The sequence below is a fragment of the Malaclemys terrapin genome, chromosome 6 (genome assembly GCF_027887155.1).
Source record: "Malaclemys terrapin pileata isolate rMalTer1 chromosome 6, rMalTer1.hap1, whole genome shotgun sequence".
In the NCBI taxonomy this organism is placed as follows: domain Eukaryota; kingdom Metazoa; phylum Chordata; order Testudines; family Emydidae; genus Malaclemys; species Malaclemys terrapin.
In genome coordinates, this window is record NC_071510.1 from 132,685,605 (window position 1) to 132,704,654 (window position 19,050).

At 63.0% G+C, this 19,050-nt stretch overlaps 1 protein-coding gene across 1 annotated transcript in view; it reads left to right on the forward strand.

Annotated features, from left to right (window-relative positions):
* Positions 1–18,829, forward strand: part of LOC128838883 (receptor-type tyrosine-protein phosphatase epsilon-like) — a 49,600-nt gene extending 30,771 nt beyond the window's left edge. The window contains exons 13-26 of the mRNA XM_054031342.1: positions 875–945; positions 1,639–1,675; positions 2,984–3,081; positions 3,823–3,939; positions 5,077–5,234; positions 5,317–5,452; positions 6,228–6,377; positions 7,861–7,960; positions 8,466–8,545; positions 9,934–10,068; positions 12,128–12,253; positions 13,525–13,682; positions 17,043–17,178; positions 17,962–18,829. Coding sequence (XP_053887317.1) covers positions 875–945; positions 1,639–1,675; positions 2,984–3,081; positions 3,823–3,939; positions 5,077–5,234; positions 5,317–5,452; positions 6,228–6,377; positions 7,861–7,960; positions 8,466–8,545; positions 9,934–10,068; positions 12,128–12,253; positions 13,525–13,682; positions 17,043–17,178; positions 17,962–18,036 — 1,577 coding nt within the window. The 3' untranslated portion in view covers positions 18,037–18,829. The remainder of the gene's footprint in view (positions 1–874; positions 946–1,638; positions 1,676–2,983; positions 3,082–3,822; positions 3,940–5,076; positions 5,235–5,316; positions 5,453–6,227; positions 6,378–7,860; positions 7,961–8,465; positions 8,546–9,933; positions 10,069–12,127; positions 12,254–13,524; positions 13,683–17,042; positions 17,179–17,961) is intronic.
* Positions 18,830–19,050: the final 221 nt, after the last annotated feature.

The window sequence follows — 19,050 nt, forward strand, 5'->3', positions numbered from 1 at the left end:
AGTAGGGTGCTCTCCGTTAGGAGTGAGCGCTGGGTGCAGTGCCCTGGCTTGGCACTAGGGGGCGCTGTGCAGCGGGGAGTGGGGCGGGTGACTCAGTAGGGTGCTCTCTGTTAGGAGTGAGCGCTGGGTGCAGTGCCACGGCTTGGCACTAGGAGGCGCTGTGCAGCGGGGAGCGGGGCGGGTGACTCAGTAGGGTGCTCTCCGTTAGGAGTGAGCGCTGGGTGCAGTGCCCCAGCTTGGCACTAGGGGGCGCTGTGCAGCGGGGAGCGGGGCGGGGGACTCAGTCGCTGTCCCCTCCAAGTCCATGCTGACCCCATGCGGTGCTGAGGGCCCTGTGTTGCTGGAGGTGCCGTCATTTGGCTGCTGCGTAACATGGAGCCCCTCACCTCTCGTGGTCGTTCTAGATCTCACGGCACATTTCCTCAGAGTCAGGGGGTCGACCTGCTGTCCCGATCAAATATTGACTCAGATAATTCTGTTCTGCCTCCCGACATTCACCCGCCGGCACCTTTCCTTGCACGTCTGAGTCTCTCCTCATTCTTGCCCTACGTAGATTTGCAATGTAGCTAAGCAGCTGCCACCCCCCTGCCAGAGGTGGCTGCCCTGTGTGGTGGGGCAGGGCTGCTGTCCCATGTGCAGGTGGGGAATTGAGGCACAGAGAGGCTACGGGACTTGCCCAAGATCACACAGGGAGTCGAAGCAGGGCTGTCCTGAGAACTCCAGGGTCATGGCGAAGCTGAGCCCGGTGCTGCCAGAGGCCCTGGCTCCGGGCTGTGGGCCTGGCAATGTCTGTCTGTCTGGAGGGAGCATGGGCAGGAGCCTACTCCTCGACTGGGCTTGTCTGGTCAGTGATCGGCCCCCCTTTGTCTTTCAGACGATCACTGCCGGGTGGTGCTGCAGTCCGCTAGCCCGGGAGCTGATTACATCAATGCCAGCTACGTCGATGTAGGTACCCAGGCAGCGAGGGGCGCGCTGCTGCTGCTCCGTGCGGGGAGAGGGGGCAGGGGAGGCTCTGGGGCACACGGGCAGCCCCACCTTCCTGGCACCACAGGAACAAACACCCCCCTGCTCTGAGCGACAGCTGCCCTCCCTCAGCCCTGCTCCAGTCACATGGGTACTGGGCAGCGGCTGCACAACGGGGCCCTCCAGGGTGCACCGGGGCTGGGCAGCGTCTCTCACAGAGAGTGACCTGGTAGCAGGGGGAAAAATGGGGATTTTTTTCCCTGGGGATGGGGGGGCGGGTATAGCGGCATATGTAAGACAAAGCCCCTGCTATTGGGACGGCCGGTCACCCTGCTCACACACTGGAGACATTCCCCCCCCGAGGATGCCAGATACGGCAGGCGCTGGATAGTCTCATGCTCCACGTGAGCCCCTGCGTGCGACTCGAGGGGCCCCCGAGCAGTGATCTCCTTGTCAAAGTGACGCGCACGTGGGCCCAGAGAGCCGGGCGTAGCTCCCAGCGGGCAGAGGGTTTGGCTACCGTGTAGTGGGTGGGGGCTGTGGGAACTGGCCCTGCCCTGTGACCCAGGCACATGGCCCAGCTCAGGGCTGGCCCTGGGTATTTCATCTCATACTCCTGATTGGTTAAGTGTTGAGATCATGTGACTAACACTTGCTGTCTCCCCTCCCTCTCAGAGTTACAGGAGCCCCCGCTTCTTCATCGCTGCTCAGGGTGAGTGCTCCCGGCTGGGACAATGGCGGGGGGGTTGGGGGGAGGGGGGTTGCTTAGTCCAGTGCGTAGCCCTGTCCAGGCCCAGGGCAGTCAGTCCCGGCTCTGGGGCGCGCCCAGTCCAGCCATTCCCAAGAGGTGTGGAGCTGACACACGGTCTGCCAGCCAGCCTAGCCCAGGGCCCATCTAGCCTGGGCTCCTACCTCTTGCAGTGGCCAGTGCCTAGTGGCCAGCCACAGGAGACGTCTCTTCCTAACCTGCATCCACTGGGGGCTGGCTCATGCCCAAGGCAGCAGGTGTGAGACCCTGCTATGGCGTTATCCCCTCGGCGGTTCTCACCCTCCACGCCGCTCTGAGCCCTGGCTGACTGCTGCGCTCAATGATCCCTTGTAGCAGTGAGTTCCACATGCTCCTTACGTGTCGTGCACAAAAAGGGTTTCCTTTGATCGGTTTCAAACATGCAGCCGCTCACTTCCAGGGGCCGTGGCCCTGCTCCTGGGTTCTGAGACGGGCGAATAGGGGCCTCTGTCTGAGCCCCTCTGTCCCAGTCATGGTCTGCTCAGCGGGGCGACCGCAGCTGGAAGGCTCCGGAGGAGTTTGGAGGAGAGGGAGGGCGATGCACTAAGCAACAGAGACTGAACTGCTCCTGCCCTGACTGTGCGGCCAGAGCCCTGATCCCTTCTAACAGCAGACAGGCGCAGACGGCTCCCACGTGCCCAGGGGCTCACGGGGCTCGTCACTGAAAGTGCTGGGAGCTTCCCACTCCAGATGCCACCCCCTGATCCCCCCAGCCTCCTGGCTCTGTGCAGCGCCCGGGTCCGGATCTCCAGGCTCCTGTGCAGATAGGAGACGCCCCAGCGTGAGGCCCCCCGGCCCATGGGATCAGCCTGGCACTGAGCTCCAAGGCAAATCACGTGCTACGGCAGAGAAGGTGCTTACCCCTTCGGTCACTGGACTGTGGGAAACACCTGAGAGCAGCACCTGCCTTGACCCCCGCCCGGTGCCTGGCTCATCCTCACCCCCACCCTGCCCTGCTTGTGCCCAGCAGCTGGGCGGCCCCCACACTGGGCTCTGGCACCTCTGACCTCAGCCACTGCGCTCTCTGGGCTGCCCCGCTGCTGGGCATTGCTCTGAGCGGGAGTCCTCAGGGGACAGGCCATGGGCAGAGTAACTGGGCTTCCCGGTCCATTAGCACGGCAGCTTCCAGGCTACCCGGTGGTGCACCCACGCAGTCCCTCCCTGAGCCCTAGGACGGGCGTGGCGCTGGGTCAGGAGCATGCGGATACTGACGTGCTATGTTCCTCTCCCCAGGCCCGCTGCCTGGCACCGTGGTGGATTTCTGGCAGATGATCTGGCAGGAGAAGACCTCGGCCATTGTGATGTTAACGGGCCTGGTGGAGCAGAACAAGGTAGAGAACCCAGCTTCCTTTGGGGCCCAGGTCCCCAAACAGCCCAGCCCCTCCCAGCCGGGCTCCACACTCAGCCGGGGCCTCAGCCAGCCCGGCCAGGCCACATGGGACCTAGGCTGCTGCTTTCCCTTCTGCCTAGCTGTGCCCACGCGGGAGGGGAAGGCGAGCCCCGCGCTCTGGGAGGGAGCCCTGTCCTGGGGCACCAAGGGGGAACTGAGCAGAGACACGAGAGGTGGAGAGTCCTACACGGACCAGCAACAAAGGGGAGGCTGAGGGAATAGTGCACTGAGAGGAACCCAGGTCCTGGGCGGAGAGATGGAGCCGGGGGTGGAGAAAGTCAGTGCCCCCGGCAGCTGCGGGGAGAAGAAATTCCAGACCAACTTCCCAGCGCCAGTCAGGGGCCAGCGATCCTTGGACCTGGCCTGGGGTGATCCCTGCGCCAGTGGATGGGAAGGGGACGGGGCCATTCCCCTCCCCACTCTCCGCAGGGCCGGGGAGCTGTGCGGAGGCTGGCCTGGACGCTGGGAGGAGGATGGTGGGATCGCAGGCGTGTGCCGTGTAGGGAGCACCGGTAACACCGTGGTGATGCCAGACATTTCCCATGGCCGGTGTCCTGGCCATGCCCAGCCCCAGAGGCCAGGCCAGGGTCGTTCCCTGCCAGGGGCTCCCCTCCCCATCACCAGCGCAGCCCTAGAGGAGGGTGGGGGTGCAGAGTTCTCAGGTGTCGCCCGCTGTTAACAGACCAAGTGTGAGCAGTACTGGCCGGAGGGCGAGCAGGTGTACGGGGACTTCACGGTGACACTCAGCAACACCTGGATAACCATGGGCCTGGTCACACGCACCTTCCGCCTGCAGAGGGTAAGGTGGGGGGCAGAGCCTCCTTGGGCTTCACCGACAGCCTGGCAGCTCTGCCCCTCCAGGGCCCCAGGGACTCCCCAGAGCTGTGGGGGGGGAGCAATGCGGGTGGGGGGGGGAGGGTTGGAGGTTCCAGGGGCTCGGAGCGCCCTCTGCAGTCCCATGATACACTCACAAGCAAACCTAACCCGGAGCAGCTGTTGCAGCATGTATAAACTCTCAGTGCTGGGGCGTGGGCGTTTCCTGGTGCGGGCGTTTCCTGGGTGCGGGCGTTTCCCAGGGCCCAGCAGCCGGCTGGGAGGAGCTGCTGAGCCGTCACTCGCCTGGGGACCTGGCCCCCCTGGATGCGGGACATGCCCCGTGTTGCTGTTGTGCCCGGGAGATGCCGGCAGCCCCTGGAGAACACCACCCTGCGCGTTAGCCCGTCCAGCAGTCAGCTCCAGCCATTGCCCTGTCTCTAGCGTGTGCAGACGGGAGAGCTGCTTGTGGGCAGATCCCAAAGGCGAGGGCATCAGCACCTGCAGCACAGCTGGGCAAGGGAGGCTGTCTCGGCCCGTGCAGCGTGGCTGGGCCCTGGTGGCTCTAGTGCAGGGGTAGGCAACCTATGGCACGTGTGCTGAAGGCGGCACGCGAGCTGATTTTCAGTGGCACTCACACTGACCGGGTCCTGCCCACCAGTCCGGGGGGCTCTGCATTTTAATTTAATTTTAAATGAAGCTTCTTAAACATTTTAAAAATCTTATTTACTTTACATACAACAGTTTGGTTATATATTATAGACTTATAGAAAGAGACCTTCTAAAAACGTTAAAATGTATGACTGGCACACGAAACCTTAACTCGGAGTGAATAAATGAAGACTCGGCACACCACTTCTGAGAGGCTGCCGACCCCTGCTCTAGATCCAAACAGTCTGTGTAGCGTAGCCTGGCTGGGCCCTGAAACTGGCCTGTACCTGCCAGCCAGCCCCACTCCATCGCCCCAGCCCTCCTCGTGCGGGCAGTCTCCTGCAGCTCCATGTTCTCAGGGCGCTGGGGCTCCCGACAGCCTGGCCACAGGCGATGCTAGTGCCGGAGGGAGCTCTGAGTGCTGGGATCCCCTGCTCAATTCCCCCACGTCTCCTGTCTGCCCTCTCCTCAGGCCGGTTCTCCTCTCCCGAGACACATACAGCAGTTTCACTACCTGCTGTGGCCAGACCACGGGGTCCCCAGCAACGCGGCCCGGCTCCTGCAGCTGGTGGAGATGGTGAACGAGAGGGTGTCGGAGGCGCCTGCCGGCCCCGTGCTCGTGCACTGCAGGTACTGGGCAGAAAGGGCTGGGGGGTGGGGGGAGACAGACCCAGGGCCCCGCGAGCGCCTCACTCCCTTCCCATGTCCCCAGTGCAGGGATCGGCCGCACAGGCACCTTCATCGCCCTGGACTTCCTCCTGAAGATGGCGCGGGCTGAGGGCAGCGTGGATGTCTTCCGCTGCGTGCAGAGGCTGCGGGAGCAGCGGGTCAGCATGGTGCAAACAAAGGTGAGGAGCTGAGCTGGGTGCCCAGGGCCGCCGATGGGGCCACCTGAGCAGGTGTTTGCTGCCCACCCAGCCCGTAGTGCCCAGTTCAAAGGGCGGGTACTTTCAGGGTACCACTCCCTGGCTGCTGACCTCAGCCCCCGGGTCCTGGGGTCAGGCCAGTTACTTCCCCCCCCAATCCCTCCCAGGTACCCTCCGCATGGATTTGGCCCTGCAAAGCCAGCCCGGCCACGCGCCATGTGGCCCAGCTGCAGGGAGCCAGCGCTGAAGCTGCCCAGAGACTAGATTTTGGGATGCTGTCTCTGAGGGGAGGTCTGAGTCCCGGGGGTGCTGGCAGAACCCCCATGCTGGGATCTGAGAGCACCTGGACAGGTCCCCGGCTCCCACAGGTGCTCCTGGGATGGGAACCCTCACACATGTGCCTGCAGGGAACTGATCACCCGGCTGAGGCTAGGGGGGTGGGGGATTGTCTCCTTCCTCTGGAGCATGAGATGAGCTTGTCCCACAGGTCACAGGGGGCTCAGCTTTGCTGGTTCGGCTCCCTGGAGGGGGTGTGGCTGCGGATGGGGCTCCCCCCCAAGAGAAATGTGCCAGGAGTCTGTTCCTTGGTGCGAGAGTGCCTGATGTAGGGGTGGGTCTCCAGCCTGCCCTCAGGGTGCAGTTGATAGCACGTGGTATCTGGGCTCCCCCCAGCACGTGGCATCACCGTTTGGCCCCATGTGCCGGCCCCCTGCTGCGGGCTGGGCTCTGGGGCCAACGCCTGTGTTCCCCTCCCCAGGAGCAGTACATCTTCCTCTACGAGGTGCTGCTGGAGGGGCTGCTGTGCGGGAACACCGGGGTCCTGGCGGAGAGCGCCCCCAGCCACGTCAGCCGCCTACGCCAGCCCGACGCCCAGACGCAGATCAACGGGTTCTCGCGGGAGTTCAAGGTACCTGTGGGAGGAACCACAGGCCGGGCCGAGGGGTGGGACTCTGCCTTCTCCCCTGGGCCAGGAAAGCAGGGGGCTCGGAGCCAGGGCTTCTGGGTCCTACTCCCTGGACTGCCCTAAACTTGCTTTGTGACATTGGACAAGTCACCACCCATTTGTGCCTTAGTGCTCGGTGTCGTCTAGGAGCAGCATTTCCCAGGCTGTGGGGACGTGTCAGGTGCTCCGTGTCGTCTGGGTGCAGCGTTTCCCGGGCCGTGGAGATGTGTCAGGTCCTTGGTGTTGTCTGGGAGCAGCGTTTTACCGGGACATGGGGACATGTCAGGTGCTTGGTGTTGTCTGGGAGCAGCGTTTTACCGGGACATGGGGACGCGTCAGGTGCTCGGTGTTGTCTGGGAGCAGCGTTTCCTGGCCCATGGGGACGTGTCAGGTGCTCCATGTCATCTGGGAGCAGTGTTTCCCAGGCTGTGGGGACGTGTCAGGTCCTCGGTGTCGTCTGGGAGCAGCGTTTCTCGGGACGTGAGGATGTATCAGGTTCTCGGTGTTGTCTGGGAGCAGCATTTCCCGGGACGTGGGGATGTGTCAGGTGCTCCGTGTCGTCTGGGAGCAACGTTTCCCAGGCCGTGGGGACGTGTCAGGTGCTCCATGTCGTCTAGGAGCAGCGTTTTACTGGGACGTAGGGACGTGTCAGGTGCTCGGTGTCATCTGGGAGCAGCATTTTAGGGACCGTAGGGATGTGTCAGGTGCTCGGTATCATCTGGGAGCAGCGTTTCCCGGGCCGTGGGGACATGTCAGGTGCTCCGTGTTGTGTGGGAGCAGCATTTGTCAGGACGTAGGGATGTGTCAGGTACTCGGTGTCATCTGGGAGCAGCGTTTTATCGGGACGTAGGGAGGTGTCAAGTGCTCTGTGTCATCTGGAAGCAGCGTTTCCTGGGCTGTGGGGACACGTCAGGTGCTCGGAGTTGTCTGGGAGCAGCGTTTCCTGGGCCGTGGGGACATGGCAGGTGCTCAGTGTCGTGTGGGAGCAGCGTTTCCTGGGCCGTGGGGACATGGCAGGTGCTCAGTGTCGTGTGGGAGCAGCGTTTTACCGGGTCGTGGGGACGTGTCAGGTGCTCAGGGTCCCAAGCTGTTGTTTATTACAAGGATCCTGCAGTGGGATTGGCGCTGACGCAGTAGAATCCAGTTCTGCCCGAGATGGACCCACCCTGCACTTCTCTGGGCTGCCTGGGGGCAGCTGTGTGCAGTGCGGAGGGGCCACTCTGGCAGCCCCTCTCCTGACGTGTTGAACAGCAGAGTCCCTCTCACGCTTGCTGTCGCACGGGGCCCGGCCCCTGGAGACGTGGGTGGGATCCGCTCCATGGCATGAGCCCAGGGGTGGCTGAGGTGCGGCGTGGAGGCGGGCTGTGGGCATGGCGCTATCGGGTCTGGGGTGGGAGCAGGGAGCCGCGGCTGGGACCTGACTCTGCTCCACCCTCCCGCCCTGCAGGCCTTGCAGAAGTTTTCCGAACTCTCCGCGCTCTCCCCATGCAAGGAGGCCCAGCAGCCCTGCAACCAGCCCAAGAACCGCAAGCCGGCGATCCTGCCAGGTAACACGGCGGGGCCGGGCCTAGCCTGGGGCAACTGGGTGGGCACCGTGCCCCGGGACGCCTCAGGGACCTGGCTTTCCCGGGGCCCTGGCAGGGGTCTGTGGAGACTCGCTGCCGAGGGAGTGCCCTGCCTCTCAGCCCTCCCCGCCCCTGTCGCCGGCTGGAGAGCTCCCAGCCAGTGCTGCGCCAAGGGCCCCGGCCCAGGAGGGTTTTATTCTCTGTCCAAATCCCTCTGTCCTGCGTTCATGGCCCAGCCCCGCCCGGCATCCACCACTGGTACCCCCGCCCCGTGCCGCCAGCACCCCCCGAGCGCCGAGGGCCGGGACACTGGAAACGGAAGGGGTCTGCTCCCCCGCTGGGCCAGGCGCCAGGCACAGCTCTGGGGGGCTGGGCGCAGCTGCACGTGGCGCTTGTCGGCCCAGGCCGGGGGCTCGCGCCCGTGTGAGGGGCTTGGGTACAGACAGCCTGGCTCAGACACGACCTCTCTCCTTCCATCCCCTCCCAGCGGATTGCAGCCGCCCCATCCTGATGTCCTCCCTGAAAGCGGACGGCTCGCCTGGCTACATCAACGCCGTCTTTGTCAGCGTAAGGCTGCGTCTGTCCCGAGCGTGGGCGCGAGCAGCGAGCCCAGGAGCTCCCCAGCCCTTGTGTCTGTTTGCCAGGGCGTGGTCTGCTCCCGCTGGCAGTGCCCAGCGAGGGGGCTTCCGAGCACCAGTCTGCCCTGGGGACTCCCCCAGACACCGGCCTCAGACCAGGAGATGGTCCCCGAGGATCAGCCTCGGTACCCTGTGCCGCATCCCCTCCCCCACTCCCCCCCAGACCAGCTGTGCCACGTCCCCTCCCCCACTCTCCCATAGCCCAGCTCTGCCACGTCCCCTCCCCCACTCCCCCAAAGCCCAGCTGTGCCGCATCCCCTCCCCCACTCCCCCCGACCAGCTGTGCCGCGTCCCCTCCCCCACTCCCCCCGACCAGCTGTGCCGCGTCCCGTCCCCCCTCCTCCTCCACAGCTCAGGTGTGCTGCGTCCCCTCCCCCACTCTCCCACAGCCCAGGTGTGCTGCGTCCCGTCCCCCCTCCTCCCCCACAGCCCAGCTGTGCTGCGTCCCCTCCCCCACTCTCCCATAGCCCAGCTCAGCTGCGTCCCCTCCCCCACTCCCCCCCCGACCAGCTCTGCCACGTCCCCTCCCCCACTCCCCCAAAGCCCAGCTGTGCCGCGTCCCCTCCCCTACTCCCCCACAGCCTAGGTGTGCCGCGTCCCCTCCCCCACTCCCCCACAGCCTAGGTGTGCTGCGTCCCCTCCCCCTCCGCCAGACACCCAGCTGTGCCGCCTCCCCTCCCCCACAGCCCAGCTGTGCCGCCTCCCCTCCCCCACTCTCCCATAGCTCAGCTCTGCTGCATCCCCTCCCCCAGTCCCCCATAACCCAGCTGTGCCACGTTCCCCTCCCACCCTCCCCTACAGCCCAGGTGTGCTGCATCCCCTCCCCCCGTCCCCCATAGCCCACCTGTGCTGCGTCCCCTCCCCCTCCCCCAGACACCCAGCTGTGCCGCATCCCCTCCCCCACAGCCCAGCTGTGCCACATCCCCTCCCCTTCCCTCCCCCACAGCCCAGCTGTGCTGCGTCCCCTCCCCCCAGCCCAGCTGTGCCATGTCCCCTTCCCCCTCCTCCTCCACAGCCCAGCTGTGCTGCATCCCCCCCTTTGCCCTTGGCTTGCTGGAGCGGCCCTGCCCCGCAGGGTGAGCCCTGTCGCTGTGTCGGGGCTGGGGACCCTGGCGGCTCCGGCTGGGGGCAGGAGGGACCCAGAGCCTGAAGCTGGGCTGGGGGGAGATGGTTCCGGGGCAGTATCTCAGCCTGTGTGTGGGCCACGCTTCCGCTCGGCAGAGCCCCGGCTGCTCCCCTCCATGGCAGGGCTGGCGGGTGAAGGCTCTGGGTGGTGCCCGATGGCTGGTGCTCCCACTGGCTCCGTCTGTCTTGCAGACGTACGTGGAAGAAGACAACATCATCGTCACCCAGCTGCCGCTCAGGGAGACGCTGGTGGATTTCTGGGCCTTGCTCTGGGACTACACCTGCACCGCACTGGTCATGCTGAACCGCCTCGAGGAGCTGGACCAGGTGAGCCCTGCGCCATCTCCCCTGCCCACACGGGGCCTCCCCAGGCTCTGCCAGCCCTGGGGCATGAGCAGCTCGCAGCAGGGCCCTGGCACACCCTGCTGAGGCTCGGGGTGGCCAGCTGCGGGCTCGTAGCACAAACGGGGGGTGGAGGAGAACCCCCACCTCCCCTCCTCACCACAGTGACGGGGTTTCCGTCCCAGCCATGGGGCTGTCTGCCCACGCTGTAACCCCCAGAGCTGCCTTTCTCACTCCCGGGGGGACAGAGCCTCCGGCGGAGCCGCCCGGCCAGGCCAGGCAGCGGCGGGTACTAGGGAGGCCTGGGTGCCTCCAGGGGGGTGGGTGCATTCGTGTGTGGAGTGGGGTTGGGGGTGGTGTCTGTCTGTCTGTGGGGCTTTGCAGCTTACTCCTCTCACCATCACACACTGGCACCCTCTGCAGAGAGACTGGGGCTACGCCGTGTGTCCGTGTGCCGGGCGGCTGCAGCCTCCCACTTCAGGGGGATGCTGTGCCACCTCCCGCTCTGCTCCCCCCGCGGCAGGGTGCCTGGCATGAGTGTGGGGGGACACAAGGCCCTGCACCCCCGGCTTCCTGCGATTCACCAGGACTCTCAGCCAGCCAGTCAAGCAGAAGGTTTATTTGGATGACAGGAATACAGTCCAAGACAGGTCTTGCAGGCACAGACAACAGGATCCCCCACAGTTAGGTGCATCTTGGGGTCCCAGGGGCACCACAGCCCCATTGGGGTGTCAGAGCCCCGTCTGGGCTCCCTCTATTACCAGCCAGCTCCTGACCAACCTCAACTCCCTCCAGTGTCTCTCACCCCTCCTCCCCCGGCTCCTCCCCCAGCCTTTGTCCAGTTTCCCGGGCAGAGGTGTCACCTGGCCCCAGCCCCGTCCTGGGTTCTCATGTTACATGCTCAGGTATCCTCCCTCCCGGCCAGTCTCCCATCCCCCAATAAAAAGAACTTTTTTGCGGATACAGACTAACACGGCTGCTACTCTGAAACCTGTCATCCCCCAGTGCAGACCGTCCCAGCCGAACTCCCCTGCAACCTTCCCTGGCCAACACTCCCCACTCAGCATTCAAAGACCACATTAAGAACAGTCCCAGTTCGTCACAGCCTGGCATGGAGCTGCAGACCGGGCACCCCTGTCCTAGCTGCGGCAGCCCAGGCTCCCCCACCCCGTCCATCGCCTGTTCTGCAGCTCCCTGGTACTGCTTCCCCGCTGCCCTGCGTAACCCGAGCCCCTCCCGGCTCGCCCAGGGCGTCTGCCAGGTGCAGTCCCAGCCGGTGGAGTGGGACCCAGGGGCTGGCTGAGAGACAGGAGATGCAGGCCTGGGGGTGCTCATCTTGGCCGGATTGCTGGGGGCGCAGTTGCACTCGTGGACCCTGGCGCCAGTGGTTCCCGTAGCGGTATGAGTGTACATGCATGAGGACAATAGGTGCGTGTGCCCTGTCTCTGGCTGGGCTGGTGTGTGGGCACGCGAGGGGGTGGCGGATGCTTTGTGCATCAGAACACTGCTATGGACGCTTCCCGTGTGCTGGCGTTAGGCCTGTGTCTGTGCGTGTGCATGGCTCTGTGTGTGCCCTGTGAGCACAAGTCTGTGAGCAGCCCTGTGTGCATGCGTGTGCAGGGTCTGAGTGTTTCCCCTGCTTGCTGGTGTTAGGTGTGTGACTGCGTGTGCACGGTTCCGTGTGTGCCCTGTGAGCACACGTCTGTGAGCAGGTCCGTGTGTGGGGTCTGAGCGGTTCCCGTGCATGCCGGCGTTAGGCATGTGACTGCGTGTGCACGGTTCCATGTGTGCCCTGTGAGCACACGTCTGTGAGCAGGTCCGTGTGTGGGGTCTGAGCGGTTCCCCTGCGTGCCGGTGTTAGGCGTGTGACTGCGTATGCATGGTTCCATGTGTGCCCTGTGAGCACACGTCTGTGAGCAGGTCCGTGTGTGGGGTCTGAGCGGTTCCCCTGCGTGCCGGCGTTAGGCGTGTGACTGCGTGTGCCAGTTCCGTACGTGCCCTGTGAGCACATGTCTGTGAGCAGGTCCGTGTGTTCACTCCCCAGACATACCTGGCGTTCTGGCCTGCGCACGGAGAGGCCTCTTACGGCCGTTTCCACGTCAAGCTGATCTCGGAGGAGCCGGGAGCCGGCTTCACCATCCGCACACTTGCTGTAACCAACAGGCAACAGGTAGGCCCTGCCCCAGAGTGGGGTGCCTGGGATGGTCCTGGGTCTTCCTCTGAGGTCAGCCCTCAGGGCCCTGCCCCCCAGGAAAGCCGTGGGTGGCCCTGCAGGGCTCCCAGTTCAACAGAGACCCAGCTCAGAGCTGAGAGTCAGGGCTAACTACTGATCCGACCACAGAGATCAGAGCCGCTATCGCTGCCCTGAGAGGGTGACCCTCGCCTGGCCAGGGCCCTGGGGGACTCCAGGTGGGACCCTTGGAGCAGGGCTGAGCCCTCGCCCGCCTAGAGGGCGATTACTCTCCCCCAGAGGATGGGTCTGTGCGGGGAAGGTGTTGGTGAGTCCGGCTGCCTTTCAGAACCGTCCTCTGCGAAAGGCAGCCCAGCAGCCAGGCTGGAGAGAAGGCAGGGCCCACACGGTGTCCTGACTTCCATCTGTCCTGCTCTACTCAGCCGCGTGAGGCCTCGGCTGCCGTCCTGTGCCCAAGCCTGGGTGCCCCACACTGGAAAAGGGGGCAAGCTGGCGAGAGGCCAGAGGAGAGCAACACAAAGGAGAACCGGTTGAGAAAACCTGGCTGGTGGGGGAAGGTTCAAAGAACAGGGCACGTTCAGGGTTGGGGAAAGAAGACGGCCTGGGGGGACCTGAGAACAGTTTTCAGATGCTAAGGGCTGTTCTACAGAGGATGGGGATCAAGTGTTCTCTGTGGCCATGGAGGTAGGACAGGAAGTGGTGGGCGTAATCTGCAGCAAGGGAGCTGTCCGTTAGCGATTAGGAAAAACTTTCTGACTCTCAGGGTAGTTCAGCTCTGGAAGAGGCTCCCGGGCAGGTTGTGGGATCCCCGTCACTGGAGGGTCCTAGGCCAGGTTGGACAAACCCCTGTCAGGGCTGGTGTAGGGTTCCTTGGCCCTGCCTCCACGCAGGGGGCTGGACTTGGTCTCTCGAGGTCCCTTCCAGCCCCACATTTCCCGGAGTCGGGTTTGTGGCTCTGGGGGGCCGGAGCCAGGCTGTTCGGAGACGCAGGCTGTCACCATTGGGACGGTCGCTCCCCCAGGTTTGCGTGAGGGTCGGATACAACCTAGGCCTGTCCCTGTCCCATAGCTCGTCCTCGGGCTGGGAGCCAATGGCTGAGCTTGTGGAAGGGTCTGATGGCAAGTAGCCCCCCCACGCCCCGGGGCTGCCCCCTTTCTGCCATGAGCCTTCCCTGAATCTCCCCCCGGCCTCGCGCGAGGGTTTCTTCTCTGCCCGAGGCTGACTGCTGCGGTTCCTCCCCTCCTCACTAGCCTAAGAAGGCCGCGCTGGAGATCAGGTTGTGGCAAGTAGATGACTGGCCCATGCAGCAGCAGCTCCCCCCACACCCTGCCACCATCATCAGCCTGCTGGGGGAGGTGGAGCGGAGCCAGCGGACAAGCCAGGACAGCCACGTGCTCGTCACTTGCTGGTGAGTGAGGGCTCTGGGCCGGGCAGCTCTGGCGCGATAGCCGGCCCGTGGTCCCGGCTCCAGCAGCACCCGGCGCGACAGGCTGTCTCTGCCCGGTGCGGAGCTGGAGCTCACTCCCATCCCTGCAGCAGAAGGTGGCTCAGCGCAGCGGGCGCTTGGCACAGACTCTCCCGGGTGGAGGCTGGCGTAGACTGGGACCGTCGATGGCTGTGGAACCAGCAGCAACTGCAGGCAGGGCCGGGTTCAATATCTGGGGGTCCCTTTCCATCGATACAACACAGAGCCGGCTCAAGCCCCCACCCAGTGACCCAGGAAAATTACACCCCCCACCCTGGGCACCTCTGAGAGGCCAAACTCCCCCTCTCGCAAGCACAGAGTCCGAGTGTAGAAAGAAACTTGTAAAGAAAGGAGGGAAGTCACCCTGCATTAATTAGGGAAAATGCCACAAGCAGGATTCATAAACAAACTGTGAGCAGGACGCCCACCCAGAGTGCGTGGGGCAGAGCTTCCACCTCGTGTTCTTCCGTTCTACAACCGACTGTTCCTTTTCTGTGCCCCCCTCTGCTCCCCCCACCGCACCCCACTCACAGGGGCTGTACTGGGTCAGTGAGGACCCAGGGCTCAGAGGCGCAGCTGGGTGAGTTCCCCTCCCACCCGGGGGAGAAGGCACCTGGCTTGCTCCGGCCGGCCGCCCCGCCAGCCGCGTTTCCTCTCTGCTGGCTGCCCTGCCAGCCACTCGTTCTGCTCACCGCAGCACCAGCCACTCGGTCACCAGCCGACTGTCTGTCGCCTTCTGCTGCCACCTGCCGCTCTGCTGTGACCTTGGCACATCCGTCTCTCAGTGATTGTCAGCTCTTAGCAGGCAGGGCAGGAACCCAGTCCTACCACAACCGGTGCCAGCTCTGATTGGGCATTTAACATAACAAAAAGACTCCTAATGAAGACTAGTTAGCTCTTTCTTTGAACAGTGGAGGGAACAGGTTAAACCAGTCTAGGGACCTTCAGGGAGAATCCACACCCCCTGGCGGGGACACCTGTCCCCACCCCTCTTCCTGTCACGGGGCTCTGGCATTCGAGCCCCTGGCTTAATGAGGCCCTTTCAGCTGAGGGCGGCCCCTCATTTGGGGCAGGTTAAGCACAGCCCTGCCCCCCTAGACTCCTACAATAAAGACAACAACATGGATAACGACGTTTCACTTTAGTCAGTACTAAAGTGATTTGTAACCCAACACCAGCCAAAGGTGATCACTTTGAGCACCACCACTCTGTCTGCTGGTGTAACGATGCGGCCTCTGGCGGGACACTACTGAGAGTATCAATTCAGGACAAATTGCTCAGAGCAGGGCAGTCACAGCCCAAGGCTGGGGTCCTTTGCACACCAAGGCACCAAACCAGCCAGAGAGGACTTCGGTCTCACCCCACTGGCTAACCACAAGTCACACAAGCAATTCCCTTAGACACTCCAGTTTCCCAGTATCACCACCAGTGCCACTTGTTATGGGGATGAATGGTTATGAAAACCAATACCCCAGTAAAAGAAAAAAGGTTCTCCTAATCCCATAGGACCAAGTTCCAGACCCAGGTCAATATACAAATCAGATCTTACCCACAAATCACGCTGTTGCCAACCCTTTAGAATCTAAAATCTAAAGGTTTATTCATAAAAAGAAAGAAATAGAGATGAGAGTTAGAATTGGTTAAATGGAATCAATTACCTACAGTAATGGCAAAGTTCTTGGTTCAGGCTTGTAGCAGTGATGGAATAAACTGTAGGTTTAAATCAAGTCTCTGGAACATCCCCAGCTGGGATGTGTCACGGAGTGTGGGGGGGACACAAGGCCCTGCACCCCCGGCTTCCTGTGATTCACCATGACTCTCAGCCAGCCAGTAAAGCAGAAGGTTTATTTAGACGACAGGAACACAGTCCAAGACAGGTCTTGCAGGCACAGACAACAGGATCCCCCCGAGTTAGGTCCATCTTGGGGTCCCAGAACCCCACAGCCCCCTTGGGGGGTCAGAGCCCCGTCTGCCTCCCAGCCATTCCACCAGCCAGCTCCTGAAACTCTCCCTTCAGCGACCCCTCCCACAGCCTTTGTTCAGTTTCCCGGGCAGAGGTGTCACCTGGCCTCTAACCCCTTCCTGGGTTCTCATGTTACATGCTCAGATATCCTCCCTCTGCCAGTCTCCCATCCCCCAATGCAGACTATCCTAGCCACACTCCCCTGTCAGCATTCACAGACCACTTTAAGAACAGTCGCAGTTCGTCACAGGATGGTTCATTCAATCCTTTGTTCAGAGCTTCAGGTTGTAGCAAGGTTCCTCCAGAGATCAGCAGCAGGATTGAAGACAGGATGGACGGGATGCAGCAGCCTTTTATAGTCTCTCGCCATGTGGCCTCTGCTTTCTTTGTTCCCACTACAAGCTGCCCAGCACATGGCCTGGAAAAACCTCAGAGTTCTGTCCATAGGCCTGTCCCTGCCTTGCTGAGTTACAAGGTGTATCTGCCGTCTCTCAATGGGTCAATTGTATTAGCTGATGGTCCTTAATGGGCCATCAAGCAGGCCAGGCAGAGCTGATGCCAAATTGTCTGGGGTGTCACCCAGAAACACAGCGCAAGTTTGAAATACAGACAGGATAGAGCCAATACTTATAACTTTAAATACAAAAATGATACATGCATCCAGACGGCATCATCATAACCAGCAAACCACAACATTGTCTTAGACACCTTATTTGACCCCCTTTATACAAGATTTGGTGCCACTACAGGACCTTGGTTGCAACAATGATCTATATGGTCACCGTTCATGTCAATACATCACAGCTGGGTACCTAGGCAGAGCAGGTGTGTTCATGTAAATACAGTCTGGTCCTGAAGTCTGCCCCCCCCCCTCCCCGCCCACCGAGCTGTCAGGGGAGAACTCATTCAGATCCTGCTTAGTTGATAGACCCTTGAGCCTCCAGGTCCTCGTCAGCTGGAACGGCCTCACTACAGCAGAGCCATCTCTGCTCCCTCCCCTGGGACTCGCACCCAAACCGCCCAGCGCAGTGCCCCGGGCTGCCTTCTGCGAGCTGGCTGGCGGGAGCAGGCAGTTGCGAGCCCCCCCACGACTGACCGGCTGGCGGGAGCAGGCGGCTGCGAGCACCCCCCTCCCCCAACTGACTGGCTGGCGGGAGCGTGCAGACCGGACACCCCTGTCCGAGCTGCAGCAGCCCAGGCTGCCCCCCCCAGCCATAGCCCGGCTGCAGCTCCCTGGCGCACCAGCCCCGTAGAACAGCCCCGGGTCTGGGCGCTTGCAGCTCGGTGCCATTGGGCGACCCCTGGCCTGCGCCAATCTGCTCTTCCCTTCTCCCCCGCAGGGACGGTGCCAGCCGCTGCGGGCTCTTCTGTGCCGCCAGCTTCGTGTGCGAGCAGATCCGCAGCGAGGCGCTGCTGGACGTCTCGCAGGCGGTGAGAATGCTGAAGCGCCGGCGCCGGCAGATGATCAAGGACGTGGTAAGTGCCCCAGACAGGCCGGTGCTCCTGCTGCCAGCCCCAAGGCCAGAAGCCACATCTCAGGCAGCGCCGGTGACTGCCCCAATCGCCCCGGGGACAGTCACACGATCAAAGGTCCCGGCGTCCCGGCGTCCCGTCCGCTGCTCTCAGTCCCTCCCTCCCTCCCCCGCTCCTTGGGCCCAGGCTGATTCCAGACCCCCAGAGAGGGAAACAAGCCCCAGCCCCAGCTGCCTCGGGGTGGTGGGGGGAGTGAGACCTGCGGCCTCTGGGGATTGGGCTTCACGTCAGAGGCTACGGTGATGGGCTCCGCTAGAGCCAAGACAGCATGGCAGGAGTGGGAGCTCCTGCTGGGACCGGCTCGGGGGGCCTGCGGCCGGGATCCAGCTCCTGCCATGTCCAGCTCGGGGGGGCTGCAGCCGGGGGCCGGGCTCCTGCTGGGACCGGCTCAGGGGGGCTGCGGCCGGGGGCCGGGCTCCTGCTGGGACCGGCTCAGGGGGGCTGCGGCCGGGGGCCGGGCTCCTGCCATGTCCGGCTCGGGGGGGCTGCGGCCGGGGGCCGGGCTCCTGCCATGTCCGGCTCGGGGGGGCTGCGGCCGGGGGCCGGGCTCCTGATGGAGGCTGGGTTTCTGACCCTAGATCTGGCTGGGAGGACACACTCGCCCATGGCTCACTCAGGAGCTGCGAGACCCACAGCCGGCCCTGCACGCCGAGGGGCGAGAGCAGGGCATGTGCGGGTGGGTCAGGGCCTGTCACCCAGGGGCTCACGTGCGGCTTCTCTCCCCAGGTGCAGTACACGTTCTGCTACGAGTTAGCCCTGAGCTACCTGGACTCAGTCAAAATCTATGGGAATTTCAAATAGAGGCGAGCAAGGGACCGTCTCGAGTCAGGACCTGCCACTGCTCCTGCTTCTCGTGGCACCTCCGTGCTGCTCTGTGCCCGGGCAGACGCCCTGTCCTGGGGAGCGAGCCGGGGCCACGGAACCTGGCAGAGACGAGGAGGGTCCTGGTGATGCCGGCTGGGTCGCTCTGGACTCCTGACACTCCGTACCCTGGAGCCCACACAGCTGGCTGAAGCAGACGATATCCTCTGGGATCATTTCCGGGGCGTGGGTTGATCCCAGACTTTGCCCAGCCAGGGACTTGGGCGGTAACTTACCTGGAGCCAGAGCGAGTGTGCACTGTGACGTCTCAGGGTTAGCCGAGGTGTCCGGGGGGAGTTGCTACCGCCGCTCACAGCGGGAGGGAGCCCTGGCCATGCCCACCAGGAAAACTCTCCCAGAGTCCCGGCTGCCGGCAACACAAGCTCTCCACTCCGGGCTCCACCAGCCCTGTGCCTTCCCTCTGCAGGCTGGTCATTTACACGCCCTGCCCATTTCCACTCCCGGGCCTGATCCTGCGTCTCCTGGACCCCAGCAACACACACCGATCTGCTGCCCTGTGGAAACGGTGCCTCAGTGTACCAGCTTCACCTCGGTTCAACCCACATTTTAGGTGCAGCCCATCCTGTCATCTTGTGAGCAAGGAGCACGGCCCAGTGCTGGGGCAGCACCTGTACCAAGAAAAACCCAATCCCCAGATTCCTGTTTGTCGCCTTATCATCATTAGAACAGGAGTCCTGGTGGCACCTTAGAGACGAACACATTGATTTGGGCATAAGCTTTCGTGGGCTACAGCCCACTTCATGGGATGCATGGAATGGAACATATAGTAAGGAGATATATATACATACAGAACAGGGAAAGGTGGAAGTAGCCATACCGACTGTAAAAGGCAGGTCAGTCCTCGCTTACAGACAGCCCCCCAACCTGAAGCAAATACTCACCAGCAATCACACACCACACCACAGAAACACCAACCCAGGAACCAAACCCTGC